Below are 26,155 nucleotides of genomic sequence, written 5' to 3'. Positions count from 1 at the left end.
CACAACTGATCTAGCCAACCAGGGGTCAGCTGTGCTGTAAAAATGCACCTTGACATCTTCTCCTCCTATAAAATACCTCACATATTAAAAACTATTAAAAAACAGATGAAAAATCTCAAATAAAATTTCAAAAGCAAGAGCCGACATCACGACCCTGAAGAGAAAAAAAGCAGCCTGAACAGCAATGATATAGTTTGAATCAAATGGAGGGAAGATAATTGTCATCACACCTTACAGTCTCATGTATTTTACACACAGGACTTAACTGCAAGGTAATTGCAGGTAGGATAATAGCATTTAATGTTTAAACCAAGTAATATCCAGCCTGTTAATAAGCAAACAAGATTAAAAAAACAACAACACATTTGTCAAGAGATTGACATGCAAACCATCTATCCTTCTTTTACAACTAACTGGCTGTAAGGCAGCCACTTGATGTTTGTGCTGCACTTTGTAGTCTCCTAGCACAGCGTTATATAACACAGGATGATGGAATGATGCACTTAAAAAAGCCGGAGCTCGAGGGAATGACTCATCGCTGGAAACAAATTCTAAAACACTAAGGAAATAGTGGTATTTCAATGAAAAGGGTTGAAAGGTGAAGCACATATTAGCATTCTTTTTTTAATATTTAAGGCCACCATCTTGCAAATTAATAAGTAATTATACATGCAATCAGATTTATGTACTGTATTAAAGTATACACCACTTATTATAACGGGAATGTATATTTTACTGAGCAATTGTATTCATGCTTTACTAATGCTAAATAGTGTGCATTTATTACAAAGTGCTACCGATACTTATTAGAAATGATATTGTTATCAAGAGCTTGTGTCGGGCATCAATCAATCCGATGTGGTGACAGGTGTCTCTATTCGCCACATCCATGGCCACAATGTGCCTTCAGTGAGCAGCAGGTGAGTGGAGGGAAAATGAGCACCTGTGCCTGTTTCAATTGGCAGGAATCAGCTGCTGCTCCTAAGTGGAGCAGAAGGTTTTCTCTGTGTGCAGTGTTGATTCCTGCATCAATCCAATTGGCAGCTGCTGCATTTGAATTGTAGCCCTTAAAATCTCAAAACTAAGATGAGCTGGAGATGGAACACTGCTAAGGGCCGTCAGAAATCTTCCGGCCATTTGAAGACACAAAACAATCACTGAGGACGGAGAGGAAAACGAGAGGAGGAACTGAAGGCAAATACACCAAGCCTCCCTTCAGACTGACCATGTGATCATAATATTTCATTACATTACATATAAGATTTTCAGAAAGGTTTATCTCATATCCGCCCATTCCAAGAAAATTCAGCGCATTTCCTGTGCACGCTATGTGTGGTATTAAGTTGGTTGTTCAGTTTGAACAATAATATAAATTCTCATATTGAATATGTTTTATTTATTCAAGCAATGTGAACAAATAGACCACTTTCTATAAAATATCAGTCATGAGGTAATATTTTTAAGGCTGGCTCATACAATTAATAAAACATTATACTCATTATCATTTTTACCCTGCTCAAAAAGTCTAAATAGTACAACATTGAATCACTTTAGATAACCATTGTAATCTTATTGAGTGTCTTGCTATGAGTTATCATTTTCAAACAAATCAAATAACATTTGTAAATCAGATAATGTTCTGTAGATATAAACAGAGAAACTCTGCATTCATACAGTGATACACTCAATATCTTTTTCATTACTTATACTGTATATTGAATATGAAAATAAACCACTGAAATGCTGTTTTATTGACGCTGAACCCAATGATAAAGCACATGTAAAGAGTGTTGTACAGAGGTAACAGATAACACCACAAACACACACTCACACAGATGGTTTAAAACCAATGAGACCCTTTACAGACTGTGCCGACAGATAGATAAGCTTATGATACATTTCATAGAATAGACAAAAACGCACTGAATCTTTAATGTAAATTGTGTCAATAATGTTGCAACGCTCCCTTAAATCTATAGCTGTGACACCATGATTCAAGGTAGACGGCGAGATCGCTGTATATACAGTCTGGACTGCTGTGTGTGTGTGTGTGTGTGTGTGTCTGTGTGTATGCGTGTGTGCATGTGATTTCTATGCCCTGCAATGGGGAGTGGAGTCAAAGTGTTGCTTGGTTGATAACCTTGGCTTTAATAATAGATGAATGGTGACAGAAAGAGAGAGAGGGACAGAGAGAGAATGATGCGACAGAGAAAAACAGAAGCAGAGACGCAGACAAGGAGCGAAAGAGTGAGTGAGAGAAACATAGAAGCAGGACTGGTCACAAGAGACTGGGTGTATGATAAAAGGAAAAAGGGTGCGAAAGAGAGAAGCAGAGAAACCAAACAACCGGGCATTAGAGAACAACCTGGAGAGAAAATGTTGTGATTGTACAAAGGAGAGACAGAGAGAGGAGAGAGTCGGGATAGAGAGATGGCTAATGAGGAAAAAATGACACGGAGAGAGGCCGACAGAGAGGGACAGGACAGGGGGAATGTGAGGAGTGAAAGTAGTGAGTGACTTGTTACAGCTTCGTTGGCTCACTGATGGAGGACCTGTCCGACACACAAACACCTAAAAACACATATACACGCACACACACAAGCCTAAAAACACACATTCACACACACACACACACACACACACACACACTGTGGTGCATCAGTGACTTTGCAGCAAGGCTAGAGTTACTGATAATATTTATATTTCATAGTCAAGGTCTACGGGATGTACACACACACACACACACACACACACCCCTACACCTACACCTACACACACACACACACACACACACACACACACACACACACCCTCTATCTCTGTATACCTTTTCCTTTCTCAAAAGCATCTCACACTGCCACCCGCTAATACCACAGGCGTCCAACTTTAGAGTAAATATTAAGGGTGATGGAGTCAGCACTCAGAGAAAAACACATTGATCCTGAGTATTAATGGAACTTTTAAGGCTATTTGGGTTTGACTGAGCAAGTCAAATTTTTGGATAACATACATCCAGGTGAATGGTTTCTACGTTTCTTCTTTGTGCCGGCGTTGTACAAATGCAAAAGGTATGTCAAAGGTATAACTTCTCTACAATTTTTGTGTGAAAGAGGCGATGCAGCGTGATCAACTATAATCCAATAAAGGAGTTTGTAGGCTTGGAATGAACGATTAGTATTGTATGTTTGTGTATCAGGGGGTGGGGGTGGGGTTTAATGTATTCTCCATTGTTAAAAGCATATAAAGAATACCTAATGTAGTGAATACTGACAGCTTAATCTATGAAAATAAAAGGAAGTCAGGCCATCATGCTCGTACAGCGAAGTATTATATTAAGCATGGATGCATTCTAATGGTGGTTCTCTCCATTAATTGAGCTCTATGGGGAAATTATTCAGGGGAAATGATGAGGATGCGTGCTGCTATTGCGAAGCCTCTTTTATGATTTCAAGTTGGTTTGACGTCCAGGATGCTTTTAAACATGAACATGTGGTAATTGATTAATTACACTAACTTTTGCATTTGTCTTTTCTTTTAATCACTATTTAGTTACTCTATTATTTGAACTTCACATTGAAACTCAACTAGAAAAGATGTTCACGATGTATCAAAACTGCATGCCACTGTCCCACCACAATTTGGTTGTCAAAGTTAACAAGCTACATACAAGCTCCCAGGAACATAGCTGACCTGTGGAACAATTTCGACGTAGAGGCTATACGTATTGCGACTCCTGTGTTTATCCCTCCATACACACTGGCCCAAAAAGAATGTTTCCCAAACACAATCATTGGAAAATAAGCGTCTGTTGAAACTCACACAGGTGGTTCCTTGTTCGAGCAACACATCTTTCTCAATATCAAGCTTGATAAAAAGTCTCTGCGCTAATCTTTGTTTTTAAGTTGGACAATATCTTCGCCACTTCACTCACATATGTTCCATTTACTTTTTCTCATTACACACACACACACACACACACACACACACACACACACACACACACACACACACATGCTCATGTCTTACCCTTATAGTTGATCTTGAACCCTATGGATCCCACACTCTCATCTGACTGGAGGTGAAGCCACATCTGATGGGTCATGCTGACGATCAGGTCAGGAACAAAGCTCCCCGAGAGGCTGGAATGAATACATTTTGTATGAATCCATTGTCGAAATAATCACCATTGTTAAAGGTATAATATTCATTACTGCAATCATAGCCATAATCAAATTCTCAAGTGCTGATGGTGTGAACAAATTGCTGGGACATCCTGTGCTGGAAATGAATGCTTTGATTTGGTTTGCTTTCGTTTTGCAGAATGCTGCCTCGGGAAAGCCAATTGCTCAGAGTACATTCATTTGATCCACCGTTTTTTACCGGCTGCCAACACCTTTTAGGCACCAAAGTTAACAGTGACGGACTCCAAAGTGAACTGAAAAGAAGGTCCGCATCTGTTATGCTTTTGGGCAATGTGGAGCACTTTCAAAATGTAGGAACGGTTCATCTTTTAAGTGGAGCACACATAATATGGACTGCACTTTAATGAGCTGACTTGCAACAAAGAAGATGGAGGATTTCTAGCTGGCTGGTAGCTGATGGTTTTAAACAACAACCAAAGAGAAAATGGAAAAAAAGTGTTTGAAGACCATACTCTGATCATTTTGACTTCATGTGGAACATATTAACTGTGTTGTGAGGCGTGTCATAGAATGACAACAACGCTGCTGCTCACGAAGGCAGCTGGTCATTGTAGAAACACACTGTGTGTGTGTTTGTGTGCATGGGTGTGACACAATTGGCATTTAATAATCACAAAAATGCAGCTGAGGCGGCACATTATCTGAAAGTTCTTCCATTCATATTTAAGGAATTTATTTGATGATATTACTTTGGTGACGCTGTTTTGCAGCCATAGTATGCCTGGTGCGGCAGCAGAGCCTGCTCTGTATGCATCTCATCATTATGACTCTAAGAAGACAACTTCATATGAATGAATTTTAGGAAAGATAGAAGCTAAGGGTGTGTTTTTTTTTTCCTCAACTAGCTCTTTACATTTGAAGGGCGTTGGGAGGTTGCTTTTTTAGTAAAAGTAGTAAAAGTAAGACATGATGAAAGAATTATGAATCAAACATATACTCAGTTGCCGCTAAAAGAAAGTTGCTCTCACCGTTTATTTTCACAAGCAGCTAATACACTATTCATGTTGGCATAGATAGAGTATACAGTGTGGCACTTCCTAACTTTGATGTAGAAAGGAATAATAAGTCAGGTTTCTACATTTCTTAAAAGAAAGTTTTAAAGTCAGTCTACATTCGACACACACTACCCTTCATGATTTAGATTAGAAAAACAAACAAGCAAACAAACTAAACTTTTCACACAACATAAATGTGATTTTGTAGAAGGACAGAATAATACTTACACCTGCAGTATCGCTGTAGGATCTCCCACCTCCCCTCCGTCTCCTATGGTCAGCGTGTCGTAGGCTATCTCCATGTCAAACTCCTCAAAGTTGATCTGGATTACCTAAAGTTCACAAACAAAAATGCACACATACATGTCAGTTTATAATTATTTTGCGGGAAATAGCTGTGGTAAATGCACTGATACCAGATTTACTAAAAATAATTACGTTGAAAACTAAACTAAAACTAAAATAAGAAAAAGCAACAAAAAAAAAAATCCCAATTAAAAATGTAAGTCATGGTCAAAAAAATAAATGAGAAATTACATGAAATAATATTGCCCTCCACTGACCCCAATCATAGCCAGTATGATCTACAGCTGTTGTTATATTTAGACCTTCAGCTATGAGCATATCAAAGACATATTTCCCCTCTCATGGAATTATATATAAATCATACCCACGGGTAAATCATAGGAATTCATTAATGCATCACACATTGTGGTATGGTTTAATTCAGTGTTACAAGAAGGACTAGAAAGAGACAAGAAACACCTCCTGGGCTGCACTCGAAGCTGGGAGAATCAGCACAGAGCTCAAGACTGATCTGGAATTATTAAACCAACACTTTCTGTTTCATCTAAGACCAGAGAGAAACACATTTGGCAGAGCAAAAGGAGAGCAGGGAGAAAGAAGAGACGTGCAGAAAGGATAAGAAGCGACAGAGGAGAGGAGACAGAGAGAAGGAAAAGGATGGAGGCAGGTGGAAGAAGGAAGAATAAAGGATGGGGCCACAAAGAGGAATGGTGGGTGATAATGAGCCTGTCTTTGATGCTAGCAATGTGCAGTGTTAGAATATTTCCAACTAGAATTCTGACTTGACCCTCAGGGGGAGACTAAAAACTCACTCTGCCCATCCTTCTTCCTCTTCCTCTTTCCTTGTGAGGAATTTCCAAATTTCTAGATTCAATATTCTGCTGGAGGACTTCAAAAACACCCAAAACATCACACTGGTCTGAGTTTCCTCTATGCTGGCTTGTTAACAGTAAGCATATTTACGTGCTTATCAATATCTTCTTATTTCTGAGCATCTGTTTTTCTACTCTGTATTCAAACATTCTCTTTGAGTCAGGCTTCATAAATAAAGTTATTTTTCCCTTCACCTTCACTATCTGCAACCTGGGCACCTGGGGACATGAGGTATAAACAGCTTATCCTCACTATGACCATTGGATCCATGAAGAAAGAAGGAACAAATGAAAAACTGAACACACAACACAGAGGCCATGCCTCTCCACCCACCTGCTGTTAAACTGTTTCTCTGTTGGCAGTATTGCCTGATTTGCTTTTTGTTCATGGGGTTGATTTGTATTTCTTTCACACCAAGGAGCTCAGTTCATTTTTGATTTTGCTTGTGGCAGCAGAAGCAGACTTAGTTTTTGCATGACATTGTGTCGACATGAAATTCAACAAGGGCTGAGGCTCTGCCAAAATAAAATCAAGCAAGCTGAAAAGCACCAACACCACCATCTTCTGATGCGACCAGAGAGCAGTAAAACGAGGGGTTTTACTAGGATGAAGCAGCGATTTGTCCACTGCTCACAATGCTGACTCAGTCTTATCACCATGTAAGGCCGATTGGATTAAAGCATCACCTACAAACCTGCTAAACTCTCTCTGGCAAGTACACACACACACACACACACACACACACACACACACACACACACACACACACACACACACACACACACACACACAGAAACACACTCACTCATACAGACAGGCCCAGCTTTGTGGAGATTAATGTGTCTATTTATGTGATTACATAGTCACCATTTTCACACTTATCACAATATTCCTATAAGCCCAAAGCCGGCTTTCAATACTATAAGTCTGACTATAAATAAGGTGCACTGGTGCACTGATAGGTAGTGAATGTTTTTACACATTTTATCCAAAGGCAGGAAATGCCTTTGCATTTAAAGGCTTACTCTTCAGTTTCATTAACCAGCTCGCTTTAGTAGTTACACTACGCTCAGTACATAATGTACTGGTCGGATTTCATTCAGACTTTAGTCTTTTGGGCTCATCAAAATTATAATTTGAAAAGAAAATGGATGTCATGCCAATAAACAAATCCCTCTGGGCTTATATATGCGTCATGGATGCTTGAAGAACTTCAAACTGTGTTTTTTACGATGTATTCCTAAAGGTTCATATTATGTCCCAGCGGTGATTAGACACCGTGCTTCTACAGCTTCCATGCATCCGTGCATCTAAAAAGAGAAACTTCCTTTTATAGATGCTGATAGATGTTATTTGGATTACATTTGACCATACAGTTGGGAATATTTCCTCCCAAAAATGTTTTTGCCAGAATCGACAAACATGATAAAAGAGTCTTTTTGGGTTGAGGGCAGTGGAGATGACAAATACATCCAAACAAATCCTGAAAATGAAAGGAGATCAGTTGCTGAGCAGGCAGCATCTGATGCAAACTGCAAGGAATGATGACTGTTAGTGGCTTAGTTAGTTATATATGTAATGGAGACCATCCAGCCTTCTTTGTCCATAAAGTGAATAAAGTCAGAGGAGGCTCAAACACCCGATGATGGAAACTGAACTATCTCTCTCTTTGTATACGTCCTTTACAGAACCCTCTAATGCCACATCAGCACTGTTCACACAGCATTAAACACAGCTGGGATATAGCTACATCACAATGTGTCCATGTGAGTGTGTGTGTGTGTGTGTGTGTGTGTGTGTGTGTGTGTGTGTGTGTGCGTGTGTGTGTGTGTGTGAGAGAGAGAACACTGTACTGAAATCAACTTAGATTGGAACCTCATTACTGACAGTGTGGGTTAATGCTTATGCGTGCGTTCTGTATCTCTTTCAGTGTTGTGTGAGTGTGTGTGTGCGATATAGATGAAACTGAACACTTTACATATTTCTCCTCTCCTCTAATAGGGTGCGTTCATAGAAACATCCATCTCGCTCTCTATCTCCTATCTTTCCCTCTCTCTTGCTGTCACACTTTCAGCCCTCTCTCTCTTTCTAATTGGCTGCTGCATTCCTTTTTTCCATCCATCGATGGCTTCTAGCCAATGAGGCGACAGAATTGAATTTCTGCTTGATAAAGCACTTCCTTTGGTTTTCGTGGAGACAATGAGGTGGGGTAGTCTCCTCCCTGGCCATACCATAATAAGATCAAAGGATACCTTGAAGTAACAGTTACTGTCGGAATATCTGAAACACCTGGTGAGCTACGCGGTCAGTGATGCAAAGAGTGCACAGACGGGGCCGTGGAATAATAGATTGTCTGGGACAGTAACAGTAAACTCTCTGCCACCTGCTCCCCCTGAACATGCTTCTGCCGAGATGGTGTAAATTGCACCATTGTGAGATGACTCGGGCTTTAGCTGATGAAGACTGATGGGCAAAGCCCTTTGCAACTTAGTGTTTTCCCCTCACTTCTGATTCATTGAGCTGGATCCTTTTTAGATACCAACTCTGAACAGAAACCTGCAGGAAAGACTATGTGGGCTGTGGCCTTTTCTGTTGCTATGCAACTACCGTCCGGAAACATGTATTTGAGTCACAGTGCCCTTTTACTTACTGTTTACCACATTTAAACCTGCACCCTAAAGAAAGTGCTATGCATCTGGTGTTGAAAAGACAATACAGAAGCAAGCCATTCAATCACTAATAGCGAGTAAAAGAAGACAGTGCAGGGGTCTTCTTCTCTTGTGATTTCTGCCTCATGGCTTCAGTGTGTTTGTTGGATTTCTGTCCACAGGGCATTACTTAATTCAATGCCTGCCAATTAGTACGCAGAAAGCAGACCCACACATGTAACTTTCCTTTCTTGCTGAATGACTCCATTACTTTTCCTTTGGTTGTAGTGATGATACTTCTCTAAATATGCAGCATGACAGCACTGCAGTATTCGTACATCCATGGGTTATGCATTACACTGGGCATGCAAATGCATCTGAAGTGACGCAAAGCCGGTTCATTCTTAATGCTGTCAGTTTATATAACAGGGCATGGTCTAACATTTGCATGTTCACTTGTGAACAAAAAAATAGCTGACACAAACATGAAGTTGCAATAAATGTCACGTTAACTTATGCATCATAAACAGATGATATGGTGAAAGTGCTTTGACTCGTTGGTATAAGAGAAGATGGCAACATTAGAAAAGCAAAAGTAGAAACTAAATGATGGGGGAAATGAAGAAAAGACAATAGTACAGTACGATCTGTTTTTTGCAAAAAGATAGAAGAGAAGACAATAAAGAGTAGAGAGTATAGTATAATAATGGCCATCCCGTCATGCCATCCCCAAGGTTAAATGAGAACAGGAGAGAATGAATTGGCTCTAAAGGCTCATTCTGCCAAAACTAAATGAAGCAATAACATCAGAGAGCTATAGAAGCCCATTAACACTTAACTGGAGAAAGAGGGAGCAAAGGGGTGGGCAGCGAAAGAGGGAGAGAGGGAATGGGCCTGACAGAGACAGAAAGAGACAAAGAAAAAAGAGTCTGTGATAGAAACCCTGCATCTCTTTACCTCAAGAGTAAGAGGAGGCAGTGAGAAATGTAGACTATGGGTGCAATGGAGAGAGTGATATGAGTGCCCTCCTCCTTCTCCTACCTCTCTCTCTCTCTCTGTCTCTCTCTCTCTCTCTCTCTCTCTCTCTCTCTCTCTCTCTCTCTCTCTCTCTCTCTCCCTCTCCCTCTCTTTCTGATAGTAATATGATGGTTTCAGGCTGAGCTCTTTAACGAAGAATCTGGGTAATTCTGAGGACAGTGCCTCTGGGAGTGATGGGGTGCAGGGATGGGTAGTGTAAAAAAAATAAAGAAGAGACATAAAGAAAAATGAGACAAGGGGAATAAAAGAAAAGTAGTAAAAGGATGAAATGGCGAGAGACGTGTACAAGCAATACCAAAAAATGGTGTTCTGCTAGTGTAAGAGGCCGGCTCAGTTGGGACTATTCCTCTACTCTGAATGTGCTGTGGTGCTCGCACCATGACTCTCTTTCTCTCTCTTTCTCTCTTTTCTGTGTCCGAGTGTGTGTTTGTGGATCTGGTTGCCTTCTTTCCTCAGAAGATCAACTGACCACTCACCTGCTCCCTAAACCGCCCTTAATTCCCTCATCAGACTCCTAATTGAAGATAACTTTTTCACTGCCGGTATTGCCAGACCATCAGTGCTCCCACTATACTCTATTCCCCTCTGCCTGTTTGCCTCTGCCAGCTGCCCAACATAAGCCTGCTTTTAATCTAGTAAATTACATTTGACTCCACTAGAGGTGAAACTGCTATTTCCGTTCGCCACTATACACTTGAACCATGAAAGAATGCTCGGTCCTCCACCGGCATTAACCTACAAACAATGAGATGTTCACAAACTGTGAACGTTCCTCAATAGATGGTGACCAATGTCAGAAAAAACAGACCATATATTCTTGCAACCTTGTAATCAAACGTAAAGTCAATATTATGATGTACTTTATACTAAAATCATTTATGTGATGTATTCAATGATGTATTAAAAGTTTCCAATATTTCATTCAATACATGTGTACTGATGTAGGCTTTGTTTGAGCTCTTACTTGCTACTTTAAATCAGAATGCATAGCATCGTAGTGTTTCTAAACTTGAAAAACATTATTTAAAAAAAAAAAAAGAGATATCTTTAAATTGATTGATTAATGCTTGTGGCATCACCAACTTAAGCAAATCCACTGGAGATAAATGACACTTATCTGACAGCGGTAAGACAAGTCTGACAGCACCTAAGATGACAATCCATGAGAAAGATCCACATTTACATATTGAGGTTTGAGTTCCTTTATGAAACTATAAATATTCATGGCTCATATGTGCCTCTTCACAGGTGTCCCACATGAATAAAACAACTTGCCAAGACAGATGAAAAATGAATGAAGACGGGAAATGATGATGAGTAATACTAAATGATTTGTCAGTCTTTGTCATGCTCATTCCTTTCTCTTGCTTTGTAACGTCATCCGTCTCTTTAAACGGGCTTAGTATATTAAGAAGTCTCCGTTCCTCTGTCTCACACAATTTCCATAAGTGTCTTACATGACCACCGTTTCCAGTTGCTTTCAAATCAGTTTATTGTTAAGGTTGACGATTAAGGCATTATGTGCGAAGCAATGCGGAGATGTTCTAAGAGAGAAAGATTGAGGACCAGTCGGACCTGAACCAGGCATGTTTGGTTCATGTGCTGCGTGTCTGAGCCCCTCGGGCACAGCGTCTGTGTTTGTTCCGAATGGCTGTCCATCCTCTTTTGTCAAGTGCTGTACAAATTGACACACCCCCGAAGAGCTCAAGTTTGATGGAGCTTGACATGATAAAAGACATGCATATGATTCGGTATGGTGCATGACATGTACAGCAGATAAAATGAAACAAGATAGCACAAGTTAGGGGACTTTCTGTAAATTGTTAAACGATGGGAGGATATAAAAATGAGTTGATGTACTGTAGCTTCAGTTGGTCCGGTCTTTAATCTGGTCAACGTGTTTGGCAATTTCCATAACCATACATTACACATTAATTTCCAACTTCTTGTACACATCACACACACGCATGCGCTCACAAACAGTGTGCAGGAGGGCATTAGTATTATAGCCTTCAACAGTCACACACTCATTGTAGCCTTCAACAGAGAATGTATTGCTCGAGGCCATAAAGCAGAGGCCTTGGGCTCCGATAGTGAGAGTTGTCGGAGGAGGAGGGCGAGAGAGGGGGACACAGGTTTTGAGCAAGAGCAAAGCGGCAACGTGTGTGTGCAGGTGTGTGTATGTGTGTGTCTGGGGTGTTAAAAGAGCCACTGTGCGTATTTGAGCACACACACACACATATGTTAAAGTGTGTGTGTGTATGTGTGTGTGTGTGTGTGTGTGTGTGTCCATGGTGCTGATGCAGGTGTTGCCATTGACGACAGAGCGGTCACCACAGTGACCCTGAACGGAATAAGGAAGTGTCCCCTGAATACAAATCACATTTCTCCTGGGACAGAAAGCGACCAATCAGAGCTATCATCTAACCTCCAGCCTATTGTCGGCCCCTTGCAGGATTAACCAATCAGAATCAGACACCGATATGCTCTGACTAGCATATCCTTTACGTATCTCATGCATTAATTATAATCAACACATTTCAGTGATGAAAAAAAAGCTACTAAGCTGACATTGTCATTGCCTGTAAGGATGTTATATTGATTAAAAGGACATTGAATATATCAAATTAAAATGGAGCAAAGGCCAGTTCAAAGCCAGTTCAGTTCAACAACTTAAGCTGAGTTGCTACAGTCATACATGACATACTGTACTCACTGTAGTCATACAATATTGTATTTGTTACTGTGTGCATTACATTGACATGTATTTGAGTGTTGCACAAGTCACAAATTGCGTGTGATGCAATAAGCACATCAAATGGTCATATTCCATTTGGTTCCAAAATGATGAATCGCAATGTGTCAGTTCACAATAACAACAACTTGAATATAAGCATTCGCTTGAAAGACAGACAAAGAGGGAGAGAAAGAAGGCGCTTTACCTTGTTGGGATTTGAAGCAGTAATTATCCACACACACTGTGCGTTGCTCTCGTATTGAATTGGGAAGTTAGGAGATGTAAAGGTTCCTGACGGCCCTTGAAGATTACTGCCACATGTCTTCACTGTGAACAAAACAATAAAAAACAAAAGGTCATCGTTATTAGCAGCAGCTGTGGAATTTGTAGTATTAGCAACAGCAATTGTGTACTGTCGAGTCACAGCACAACAGCAGAGAGGCATTTGCCTTCATAATTAAGCTATTAGGTATGAGATTAGTCACGGAGTCTCAGAACAAGTACAACAGAGTTGATGGATCAAACATTCGGTGAAGAAAACCCAATTAAAAGTGATACGACTGCAGTGTGGTGACCGAAAGAGAGAAGAAGAGACCCAGATGCAGACCAGAACAGAAAGGAGAACAGCAGGTCAGAAAGACACTATTGATACTGTCAGCGACATCTCCCTCGATAGAAGTACTTAATTGGTAGCTATTGGCTGTGAAATACCAGAGGATTACCTGGTATTGACCGATAAAGACACTCACCAGCAATTTACTTTCAAAATCTATTAAAAGTCAACAACTTACTAGCTGGGTAGGAATTATATTTGATCATAAAAAAAGAAGCAAAACGCAAATCTTCCATTAGATACCACAGCAGGATGGAACAGATTGATTGTCTTCCTTCTTTCTACTTGAGCAATACAGCAGAATGTGGTTGGCCAGTGAGGTCAAAGTTTACAGGGCAGTTTGAGTTGAGTCTCAATGCGAATCCAGAGAAGCATATGTCACAATATATGTCAACACCGAGTCATGCAAACTCACAGACAGCGACTGTGGTGCTGAAAAGGACACGTGCTTGCCGTTCAATAAATCAACCAAGCCTTTATTAGGCTGTGTGTTCTGACTGGATGTGATAGAGAACCTGCTTGTCTGTCCTTGGGTCGTCCTGTTAGAGTTGGGAGGTAATTTTCTGGTTGGTTTGAAGCAGTGTTTGTTCCATAATTAGTTTGTTCAGCGGTAGGCCGCGGGAACACGTACAGTTAACAGCAGTGCACACACAGACGCACACACGCAGTAGGGGTGCTTATATGATTACACATTTCCCCAATGGGCTCATGCAGCTGAAACGTATCGTGCGACCGAGAAACACGCAACATGGAAATAATGCACGCACAGTTAGCAGTGTCACAGCACACTTACACGTGAAAGAACATTCTCAACCTGCATTCACACATAATTCGCACGTACTCACCAGCAGACACAGTCCGCAGACGTCGCATTCTTTCAAGCACCCACACAAACACACGACTGCGACTTTTTCTTTGGAAGGAAGGCAACGTTCAAGTAAAATAATCATACAAGTGTGTGTTTGTGCTTCTTTCTGTGTGTAATGGGGTGTGTCCGTGTGGTGCTGTAAAAGAGTGTCAGAACAAGTACAAGACCCCTTAGAGACAACCCTGTATCTCTAGGGCCTGTCTTTCTGCCCAAACCCAGTTGATGCTCGTTTCTCTAATTCTGAATCCATCTGCAGTTGACCTTCTATTGTGTTCAGCTCACTGCAGTTTATAAACTGATAGACACGCAGAGATGAAGTGAGTGTGTGTGTTGCACGTGAGACATGACTTAACTGCATGTCTCAAAGTGTGAGTGTGTGTGTGTGTGTGTGTGTGTGTCTTGTAACAGAGTGTGTATGCATGTGCGTTGACAGCTCAATCAGCGTGTCCTGAACGAATGGCCTTCCCATCACCGTGCCAACAGCAGAGTGGGAACGGGGTTGCTATAGCGATAGTGCGGAGAGAGTTATCGCCAGAATTACCAAAGGAGCTAAGATCCCATAATTTATATTAAACCCCACCCATCTCTCTGCGTCCTCCTGTCTGTCTCCATGCGCCTTTTAGTCCTGCTGTCTCGGCCTCCGTATCAGCCGTTGTATACGCTCCATGATTTACAGAACACTCTATCATTTCTACCTGTCTGGCTCTCCTTCGCTCCTCTTTTCTTCCCTTCTCCGTCTGCGCCTGTCTGTCTTCTGCATGTTTCGCTTATTAAAGGCAGACCGGTGAAGTACAATTTTGAGGCGCTTCATTGGGTATTTTCATGTCATGCTCCTTTATAAATCTACCCCAATTCTCACGAAGTTCGAGTTCAAGTTGTGTTTCTTCTTTACTCGATGTAGTTTCTATTTGCTCTGCTAACGAAGATGTTATGTACAAGTATCAATTTATATAATGTTATGTTTATGTATGGATAAACAGTATGTATTTCGAACAAAACTCAAATCACATGATAAACTGAATAACATAATATAACTGTATACCGCTAATAGGTGTGATGTTTCAGCATAATGAGTATGTTTTATGTTAATACTTTAATCAGCTGTTATTTTTGTTAAAGCCGCATTGACTTGAAGTTTCTTACCACACCGATAGTGTTGGCGAACTTTTGCTTATCGACACATCCACCTGACATTAGCTTTTGTTTGGAGTTTTTCCTCTGACACCTGATGCGTAGTAGTCTAATATTCTTTCTTCTTATTTCTCCATTTTGGTTTCCACCATGTCCAAAGACACTCATACGGCTCTTTAGCTGTTAAATACTCTGCTGTGTTTACTTGCATATTGCTTCAATAAAAAATTAGCTTTTGCATTGAACAAATAAAACACTTTCTGCAAGAAGAAATTAGGTTAATGAGAGCTGAGTCTTCGGGCTCAAACAAACAAAACAATGAGTTAAAAGATACTAAAAAGCCTTGTAGAGGTTAACAGTTGAGTGCTAATTCTTTGTGTTTGACACATTTTACATTGCACAAACATTTGATCCAGTCTTAATACAAACTTGGAAAAGAAAGTCTTTTACTTGTAATGAAGTATTTTTTAATAGTTGTCTTACATTGTCGGTCAGTCTGTGTGGCTAAGTATCTTTCTGTGTCTCTTTCTCTCCCTCTCATCATTATTTATACTGGCTCTCGGTATAGAGGGCTGGAAGCCAAAAAGGCCACACTATCATTGAAGCCATAATGAATTCTGGATCAAATTAAAATTTTTGATGAGGTCTATCTGGTACTAAAAGCATATTGTTGGAATCACCAGCGAAATTAACTGAATGCTTGAGGCAGGCTCCACAGTGAGTATATATGTGTGTGTGTGTGTGTGTGTGTGTGTGTGTGTGTGTGTGTGTGTGTGTGTGTGTGTGTGTGTGTGTGTGTGTGTGTTAACAACATATCCATTTTTGAATTTGTATATTCAGATCAACAAGATTCCCTCAGGTCTCTCTCTCTCTCTCTCTCTCTCTCTCTCTCTCTCTCTCTCTCTCTCTCTCTCTCTCTCTCTCTTGAAACTGTGAGGATGTGTACCAAAATTAAATGATGTTTTGGGCAAAGATCAAATTGTAATCTAGCTCAAATGCCTCACAGTTCTCCAAAGTTTGGTTTTATGGCTTCAGAGCATAATTGACCCCAGAAGCACCGGCATTTGCCAGTTTTTTTCCGGTTGAATTTCCAGCTCCACAATGTTTTGAGTTTGTAGTCCATTTTTCGCATAGCAGACACTCACAAGTGTTGTCTCTGATCTCTGCCTTACACCCAAGGTTTATAACTGCTGTTTTCTCAGCAGGATGACCTTCGTGGTTAGTGAGTCGTCCCCACAGTGGCTCAGGTTCCAATCATGCATAGAGAGGAAGCAATACCCGCTGAAGCATACTTGGGCGCTTAACCCCTACCTGTTCCAGATTATCCGTCTGACCCTGCACCCCAAGCAGGGAGCATGAACAGAATAAGGGTTGAGGTAAATCCAAAATAAAATAAAATTGAATCATACGGATGAGTTTTTAAAAGTACACAATTTGTGGGCCTATTTGGAAAGGGCTTGCTCTTAGACTATCAACGTCTTGGTCCCAGTGCTCATTTTGTAAACGGCTGAACGTTTTTGTATTGCACACTTTCACCGATACTTTACTGTTGGCTTCTGCTTCTTGTCGATCAAAGCTATCAGTGCATAGCATATGTTGCATTTTCTGATCTGAAATCGGGAATCACTCAATGGTGTGCCTTGGTGACAGTGTACTTAATCTACCTGTCCATCACAACATACCTACGAACTGGCCAAGTGCAAGGTCATTTTTGAACATGGTTAACTTCCTTCGTATCATTCATAATTTCTTCATCAAAGATACTTAATGAATAAAGTACATCAGTTATTAAAGAATCATCCTTAAACAAGGAAAGCGTCATTCAAGTAACTTCCACAGGGATGATTGATGTGTAACTCGACAGGTAAGCTGGAATGGAAACCTCAAATCATGATTTTGGAAGGAATGAGGAGGAAGCATGAGGAGACATTTTCTATTTTGGTGTCAATAACAAGGAGACTATCATGTTCATTTTTAATTACAGGTACCCTTTGTCTGGAGTGTTTTTTGACAGTTTGTAGTTCATCAACAGGTCTAATGAATGTGTTTGAGTGAATATGACAACCTCAGAAAACCTAAGTAGAATACACTTCAAATCTAATTTTAAAATGTAGTTTTGGTAAAAGCTTTTTCTAATTTGTTCCCACTGAGCGTTAGATCTCTGTGTTGAGTCACAGGAGAGATCATGAGCTTGGCGGGAAGGCCGAAAGGGCTGTTTGAACCGGCTGCCGACAGGAGCAGACAGACTGACCAATGGACACAGAGAATGATCGATGACATCATTAAGCTGGCACACAACGTTTTCGATGGCCCCCGCTCTCACCTCTCGCTTCAACGGGGACGCACGCACACTCACACACTACAGTGTAGTTGTTGTACAATGGCTGTACACTGAAGTTTCTTTGTCTTGTTTCCTTCCTGTTTGAAGTCAACATACGCACATGAGTGCGTGTCGGGTTGATGTATAGCACCCGTCGGTGAGTCAGTATAGTCGGGCAGATCATGTGAGCTACCCTGGAGTTCACACACACAGATAGCTGGAGAGAGAGTTGGCTGAGTGGCCTTGCCATCTGTCCATTAATCAAGGTGCCACATGGATGCTCTCTCTCTGCCTCTCTCTCATGAAGAGCTGGTGGAGTGCACAGAAGGACATTGCAATTGAATGGCTGTTTTCATAGTTTATTTGTATTTAGTTTTGTAATTGTTTCTTTGAACCTAATGAAGTGATTACCACTCTGTTTCCCTCCTTTTATCCTTATCTGCCTCTTTCTATTGGTTCCCCGTCGTGATTTAAAGGGCACATTTTCAAGATACATTCACTTTATTTTCCCACTTATGTTCCAAACAACACATTTAGCTGTATTTAGTGTTTTGACAGAGGTGACCCTTTAATAACTCAGCTGGCTTGACGATTCCTGACAGATTGTCCCGCTTTCAATATTATTCATGAGTTTCCACTTTAGCTATTGGCTGGTGTGAATGCAAAGGTCAACTATGAGCTGTGTACAGCTAAACAAAGCCTTTCGCTCATTCCATATTGGTTCAACAGGAGGAAACAAAGTACGGTAAATAAGGACACTGCGAAATATAACACAATGTTTTCTCACGAAAGATCAAATGAACATGTCATGAAATACAACCATAGCTACTCTGCTCACACACTATTTCACCTCTTGAGCTCACTCCAAAGTTTAATTTATTTTATTTTGCGCCCATGAAGCCAGAAGAGGTGCATATAGAGGCAGACGGCCATTTTCACTATGCCATGGAGGATGGAGTGGTGCTTCTCAGTTTAAGTTTTTGCAAATGCAGCACAATTTTTTGTTGGCTTAAACATTTTGGAATTAAATTGCATTGGCATTTCCATCAGTTTAGACCTTCTCTTCAAACATGGCAGGCACCTTAATTATAGTTTCTATCACTCAAACTTCTGTATTTTACAGGTAGGTAACTACTTAACAGAAATATAGTTGAATGGTAATAATAGACGCGTACTAAAAGTTATTGTCTTCTAAAAAACTTAGTTTGATCATCAAACATGATCAGAAAGAGGTTTTGTAGGCATTTTTGGGAGCTGCATACACACAGTGTAATAGGCAAGTTCTCTCCCAGAGGCCAGAAACTGCTGCTTAAACATAAGATGAGGTGAGCTGACCATTACTGAAGCCCCACATCAGCCCATGGCATTAGACTAATAATGTGGTCCTGCTCTAGCTCCCCTTCCAAATTGTGCTGTGAATTGGTCACACATGCACTTGCATTTAGTCTAATAGAGCCTAATGTGTGAGATGCCGAGGACATTCTTACACTTCTTGATTGGACATGTCTGCGCAATGTCAATATTGTATCCTGGTTGCGGAGTTGTTAAAGAGGACGCCTGGCAAAGAAGGAAGAACATCTCACAGTCTATTAGCTTTAGACTAGCCACTCTCTTCTGCCTTTGAGGCATTTATATTTTCAGAATTTCATTATTGTATTTTTGCTCCGAAGGGGAAAAGGATTTTTTTTTAAAAGAGGAGTACTCTCTGCATTATATTTTACGCTTTTCAGCGGGGGAAACATCACAGAAAGACCACATTTCAAGCTTTAAATGTATACTTGCAATGTTTACAGTTGCATAGAAGTGTGGTTTTTCTTTTTTGTTTTCTCTTTGGAGTGATATTGGCATATAGCTCAAATAAAGCCCCAGCATTGCTGTCAAAAAGATGTGATTCAAGTCTTTCATGTATCTTGTCCTTCAAGCAACCTCAATGTGGTTATCCTGGGATTTATACAATTTCTGAAGATGGATGTCTTTCTGTTTCACTAAAGTAGGACAGAGTTATACTGCATAACAATGGCACTTATCAGTACTTTCATGAGCAGCAAAAACAAACAAAAAAGTATCTTCTAGTTCAGCAATAAAGTCTTAACAAGAAGCATGCACTGTATATCCGCTTTTAGCATTCACAGGTATAGGTATATCTGTCAAAGATCACGTCATGTGATGTGAACAACGCATATCATGACTTGTTAGCTCCCACTGTTTGCCTTTTACCATTGAGTTGCATAAATTGAGTTGTGCAGCTTGTGTTAAGGGACTATGCTGCAGTAACAGAGCCCTCCATTTATGAGATGCCAAACAAAATATAAATCAACAAACATCATCACTAATTACTGAACAACAATCATGGTGCACTTTGTGATTGCTTTGTCAAAAAGTGACTCACTTAACAGTTGCTTATTCTGGGAATACCAGCGACTGTGTTTTAAATTCAACAGAATTATTAACACAACTACTGAGAGGTTACAGTAGTGGCTTGAAAGGGACTCAGTCAGCCCACAAACCTTTCTTACAAAGATCCCTGCTGACCAAGGACTGATGCTTGTTTCCTGGTGATAGAGGTCATTCTTTTTAACCATTCACAAGGGACAATATCAGTGACTTTAAATGTCACTGGCAGCTTCCCTTTGGGGAAGCTTAGCCCATCAGCCCATGCAGGTAAATGGGAGACTTGATTGGCTTAATGTCAGTAGCTATATTTAATTGCTAATTATAAAGTAGTTAGTGGTGATGAATCCCTAACAGCCAATAACAATCTCAAAGAGCCAATCAAAGGGTGTCATCACTATAATATCCCTGATAATAAGTTGGGTAATAAGGTTGAGTGGCAGGAACCAATGAGAGCCCAAATGAGACAGTCCTGTTCTAACTGCAGGCCAGGTTGCCGGCGTACAAGGATCTGTGCTGTCATACTAACAAAAAGCTAAATGAAGGTCAGTCCCCCTGTGTGTCTGGGTTACAAAAGAAAGCCAGCGTCGCAGTCAAGGATGGTGGTTACACAGTGTTCTTCAGCCAGAGTGCAGGAGTGCAGGGCCAACGGCTGCCCTGCTCAGGTGTCCCTGAGCAAGATACAATCTCCCACTGGACTCTGAAGCTGACTTTGCGTTTTGATCTCCCAGTGCAGGTCCGAAAGAAAGAAAGTTTCTCTACTAAGTAGGGCTGCCTCACAAGCTGCAGTTTAAAAAACAAAAACTTGCAATCTTAATAATACGTATATAAGCAATGTCTTCACCGCAGCTGTTATGGTCAGGTAACGTTACATCATGCTTCTTCGGATGTTATTGGCCAGCGATTTAAAATGTTATGTTGACATTAACAGTCATGTATGAGTGAGAAAATTACTTAAATTAACATCAATTCAATTTTGATTATTTTACTTGCAAAAATATATTTGCCATCACTCCAGTTGTAAAATCCAATCCATGTCATAAACATGTTGAATTTAAGTACTTAAGAAAAATACAACAAATGAGAGAAAGGCTTGTTGTGACATACAGGGATTAAATTAATGTGCGTGTCACACAAGCCTTTTCAATTTAAGGGTCCTGTATCTTTCTGATCAGGCATTTGACGAATAGGAAAATCATTAGTTATTTTAATGGAACATGAAAAAAATGCTTTGACTTTGTTATATTAAACAATTTATCAGAAACGTCAGATTAACAATAATCATTAAATACAGCTCTACTAAGCAATAACTATCACATCACAGATCATTATTTCTGTCTGACTGTAATCAGTGTTTCCAGAAGGTTCCACCTACAATTAGATTTAAAAAAAAATGGCATGTTGCAAGTGATTCAATTTAACATTAATATCTACTTGGAGTTATGTTCCAAATACTTTAAATCTGCTATTAGTTATGCAAACATTTAGCTCGCCTTCATATGCTAATGTTGTGTGATGGATACATCGACTTTTACTTTCATGGAGGGTATAATTTAAGCAAAAAGAGTAGGTGTCTCTCCTCCCTCTGTTTCTCCTCTGTCCCTACTTTCTTTTCCCTTGCGGTTCTATATCTCAGTGATTATTAGCTTGGTGTTGAAGCCCACTCTCTCTCCCTCTCCTTTTCTCTCTCTCTCTCTCTCTCTCTCTTTCTCTCTCTCTCTCTCTCTCTCTCTCTCTCTCTCTCTCTCTCTCTCTCTCTCTCTCTCTCTCTCTCTCTCTCTCTCTCTCTCTCTCTCTCTCTTACACACACATACACCCCCCCACACCCAGTGAATATTGGTTTTTATGTTAAAGTATGTGTCTCCAGCCCCAGTCTGAAGCCCAGTGAAGGGAGACATGACAAACGACTTTGGCATTTAACATGACAGACGCCCTCTCTCACTCTGTCTCATTCCCTCTGTGCATGTTAGTGTGTGGATATGAGAAAGTGTGTGGCAAGCCTAAGACTAAAACAGTGGCACATGTGACAGGGAACTGAAAAGTAAATATCTGTTATTTGGTGTCAATTATCAGAGCACTTAGTGAAAAGATGACAAATGCCCACGTATTAATTCCGTATTCACTTTTGTCGCTGTACTGTACGTATCAAATGTGTCACTTTTGAAACTGTGAGGTAAATTGCAATTTGTAAGACCTTGTTCATAGTAGTGTTTACCTACAATATATTGTCTTTATGATGGAGGGTGTACAATAATTATGGTGTATTAAGTAACAATGATGATATGAGCTCCTGATTAACATCAGGAGCGCAGAAAGTCTCTACATCTTTTCTCTACAAAAACACATATTTTCCGGCTATACCTTGAATAAAGAAAGTAGCACTTTAGTAGTACTTAAATGGCAATTACTTAAAGCACTTTGTCGTTTGACTTTTCTTGAGAAAATGTACTTTCTTGATCCTTGTTGTTCTGAATTTGTACTCATGGTTGAATGCACTTATTGTAAGTCACTTTGGATAAAAGCGATAGCTAAATGAAATGTAATGTAATTATGGTCCTAGGCTATTACTATAATACCAATAGTATTAGCATAAAATTGCAATATGTAGGTCTGACACAACTGGCAAAAGATGGGATTATGTTTCATGATTGTTAGAGACAGAGGCTTGAAACTGATTTCTGATCTTTCCTCTATAAACTCAGCACTCCAAACTCGTCCTGAGGCCAAGGCAACACACCAGCAACCTTTTGTGGGAGTACACACTGGGGGTTGTTATACCTAAGTGTTTTCTTACCTTCACATGTCTGCTGACTGCCTCTTTCTGCAGCTGTCTCTGTGTTTGCTACATTGGTTTCAGTAATTTATACACTCGTGCAGATATGTGTGTTGCAAGCTGTTCCTTACCTTTACAGACCGGTCTGTGGTCACTCCAGGCTGCGAAGACTTCAGCGACTCTCTGGCAACTGATGGTTTTACTGCCCTGAAGAACATAGTCTTCTCCGCAAGTGAACTGCACCACACCTTCAATGCTACACACACATAGAGGGAGGGCACAGAGTAAGAGAAACAGAAGATAGGGACAAATAGTATGTACTTCATGTGCAGATGCGCATGTGTGTGCAGCTATGTCTGAATACAAAGATGTAATTTAAAGTCCCGGTGTGCAAGTGTGTGCGTGCAAACTGTACCTGAAATCATTGCCATGGCGTTTTCCATTCTCTGGCTCTCCCGGATCAGGGCAGGAGTTTGATGCCTGTTTCACTCCACCTTCATTTACTACAAAGAAAGACAGACAGGTGCAGAGCCAGGGACAGACAGGTTAGAGTAAGGCAGTACAAGCAACATACCCTTTAAGTCTAAAATGTCTGCAATATTTCTATTCTATTGGTAGAGTTCGCCATTAGACGCCATCAGAACAGTTCCAGCTCTCCGCTTTAGAGGCCGAGGGAAACAGCTGGGAGGAGAAACACGTTACACAGACCAGGAGATCGAGAGACAGAAAAGCAGGGACGACACAGCACCACAGACACAATCCTAATTCTCACAGAAACATCAGAGCAAATCTTCACAATAACATCCAAACACCAAACAGACAAAAGACAGAACCACAAACCTCAAACATTCTCTCTCTACTTCTCTTTAAACGTTTTCAAAGTTTTCAAAGAACTGAGCTGCTGGGTTAACTTTGAGCAACAGACAGTTTGTGTAACTGAGTGTGTGTGTGTGTGTGTGTTTGCATGTGGATGAGCAAAGAGGAGAAGGTGTGTATTTGCATTGCTGTCAGGTAAGTGAAAGAATGCAAATCATGAAAAACTCCATCTGAATGCAAAAGCTTTCTATTTTCAAACTTCTCCAATTGAAAACCCATAAAAGACAATTTGCCACAGAGCTATTTCTAGTAGTTTGGCTCACAAATAAATTATTAGTAGTAATACAGTGTCTTAATGAGCCGGAGACCACTGATGACCTATTTTTACTCAATTTAAGGCCCCACGTGACGGAATCTCTCGTATTTCTTAATACGATCACAGGGAAGAGTAAAATTATTTTAATAATCCTTGAGTCCTCCTCATCTTTCATTCACACAAATGAAAGTGAAATTAGGCCACTGTGAGGATTTTTATACGCTTTTTTCAGTCGTTCATCTTTTCTTAATGTTTGGTGTCAGTGTAATTTTACTAGAGGGAAAAAACTGTCTTGGTGTGCTTATTTACTTCTGCAAACAAAATACCCCCTGGTGTGCTTTAATATTTGAATGCATGGACGGATATATAAATGACAGGGAAACACAACTCATCATGTAATTTGGTGTAGTATAATATTCCGATTATTTCTAAAGCAGCAATGAGATGAAATTATCTAGTCTGTTAAACACTTAGCTTGTTGGTCGCTTTTAATTCAATAATTTTGTATTGTGAAAGAACATAATAGCTAATATGTTAATTGAATGAAGTACTAACTCATCTTCATCTAGCTTTTTTATCTAAAAGTTTTTTTTACAAGTCACGGTCCCCTTATCTAAACAAGGTGTTGTTTGACAGAAGACCGCCCTAAAATAATATTTCACCTATCAAAGGCTAAAAGGAAAGGGGGGAAAACAACAGAAAAGAGCAGCTGAGTTTAATAAAAGTCCCACCAAGACAGTAAAACAACAAATAATAATATAATAACACATGCTTTAAAGGGTTATGGAAGGTTGCAAATTGTCTTTATTCTTGAACATCAAATGCCAGAGTGTTTATTTTCTTCATACTTTGAAATAATGCTGATTATGTCACAAGTACACAATTTTTTTTGTGCTTTGTAATCAGTTTTAAAAAGCACAGATGCAAAATAACAAGATTTGGTGCAACAAACACACAGCAATAATTGTGGCCATTTAGACTTTTACTCAACCTGTCTGTGCTAACATACATGTACATGTTTAGTCCTGATCAACAAACCCAGCAGGTGGTTGGTGTGTGTCTGTGTGTGTCGAGTAGATAGTTTGTTGCTTTGTTGGAGCGGCTAATTTGACCATCTGGACTATTAACACTATAACAGAGGGACTTCGTTACAGTATCAGTGCACACACACACACACACACACACACACACACACACACACACAAACCCACGGTAGTCACATACATGCACATACACAAAAACACATGTACAATAACACACACACACACACACACACACACACACACACACACACACACACACACACACACAGGTTGTGTGCATCACTGGAGAGTTAAACCAGTCAGAGCAGAGCAAATTAACATCTGAACCAATCAGAGCCAGACTAATTAACATACAAGTTCACAGCTGTGGAATCGAACCTCGACCATGACTTCCCAAACTGTGAGGAAACCGGATCAATCTGATATGTGCTGTGTCTCTGTGCTGTGCTTATCTCAGTTCATACTGTAGGCATTCACGCATGAACACAAAATGGACAGGCAAATAATAATACGAAAAAAATCACAAATGTCATTAGCAAACATGCAAACCAACACAGACAGGCAATGTTCACTCATCTCTATGTGTGTAGGTACACATGTTGGTGTTTTGTCATGTAAAAGAGTGTGTCCTGGCAACAATGTAAATGTGTTTGTGTTTATATGTCCGCTTGCAAATATGGGATTAATAACGTAAGAACCTGCGGCTGCGCAAACATCAGAAACGTGTGCCGTGTGTTGCTCAGGATTAAATTAGAGGGTAAACATAAACAAACATACATATCATAATCGTTAATGTGTAAGTAAGTGTCTGTGTGTGCGCGTATGTGTGTGTGTGTGATGTTGGGGAGAGTAGAGAAGATATAATATGGAAGTGAAGAAAGTGAAAAAGAAATAAAGAGGGATTAGATGTAAAATAACTCTAAAATATGTGAGGTTTATGTGGGTACTGACAGCTTTCATAAGTGAAACTTCAGTAAAATTAAAAAGGGACTGATCTTCTTCTTAGAGAATTGTCATGCTTTTATGCACATTCTCTCGATGTTGAACTAAATGAAATAATACTCATGTGACCACTTTTAAAATCT

At 40.1% G+C, this 26,155-nt stretch overlaps 1 protein-coding gene across 5 annotated transcripts in view; it reads right to left on the bottom strand.

Moving 5' to 3' along the window:
* The window catches only part of csmd3b (CUB and Sushi multiple domains 3b), a 297,260-nt gene that overhangs the window by 87,902 nt on the left and 183,203 nt on the right, over positions 1 to 26,155 (bottom strand). For all 5 annotated transcript variants that reach the window (XM_068575849.1, XM_068575850.1, XM_068575851.1 and 2 more), the window contains exons 8-12: positions 23,311 to 23,398; positions 23,027 to 23,151; positions 13,005 to 13,126; positions 5,426 to 5,529; positions 4,027 to 4,139 (exon numbers count right to left, since the gene is read on the bottom strand). In XM_068575849.1, coding sequence (XP_068431950.1) covers positions 4,027 to 4,139; positions 5,426 to 5,529; positions 13,005 to 13,126; positions 23,027 to 23,151; positions 23,311 to 23,398 — 552 coding nt within the window. The remainder of the gene's footprint in view (positions 1 to 4,026; positions 4,140 to 5,425; positions 5,530 to 13,004; positions 13,127 to 23,026; positions 23,152 to 23,310; positions 23,399 to 26,155) is intronic.

Source organism: Clinocottus analis, unplaced genomic scaffold, assembly GCF_023055335.1.
Source record: "Clinocottus analis isolate CAN_PGR_092001 unplaced genomic scaffold, fCliAna1.0.p SCAF_14, whole genome shotgun sequence".
In the NCBI taxonomy this organism is placed as follows: Eukaryota; Metazoa; Chordata; class Actinopteri; order Perciformes; family Cottidae; genus Clinocottus; species Clinocottus analis.
The sequence above is the reverse complement of the archived record's forward strand: the minus strand, read 5'-3'. Positions and strand labels throughout refer to the sequence as shown.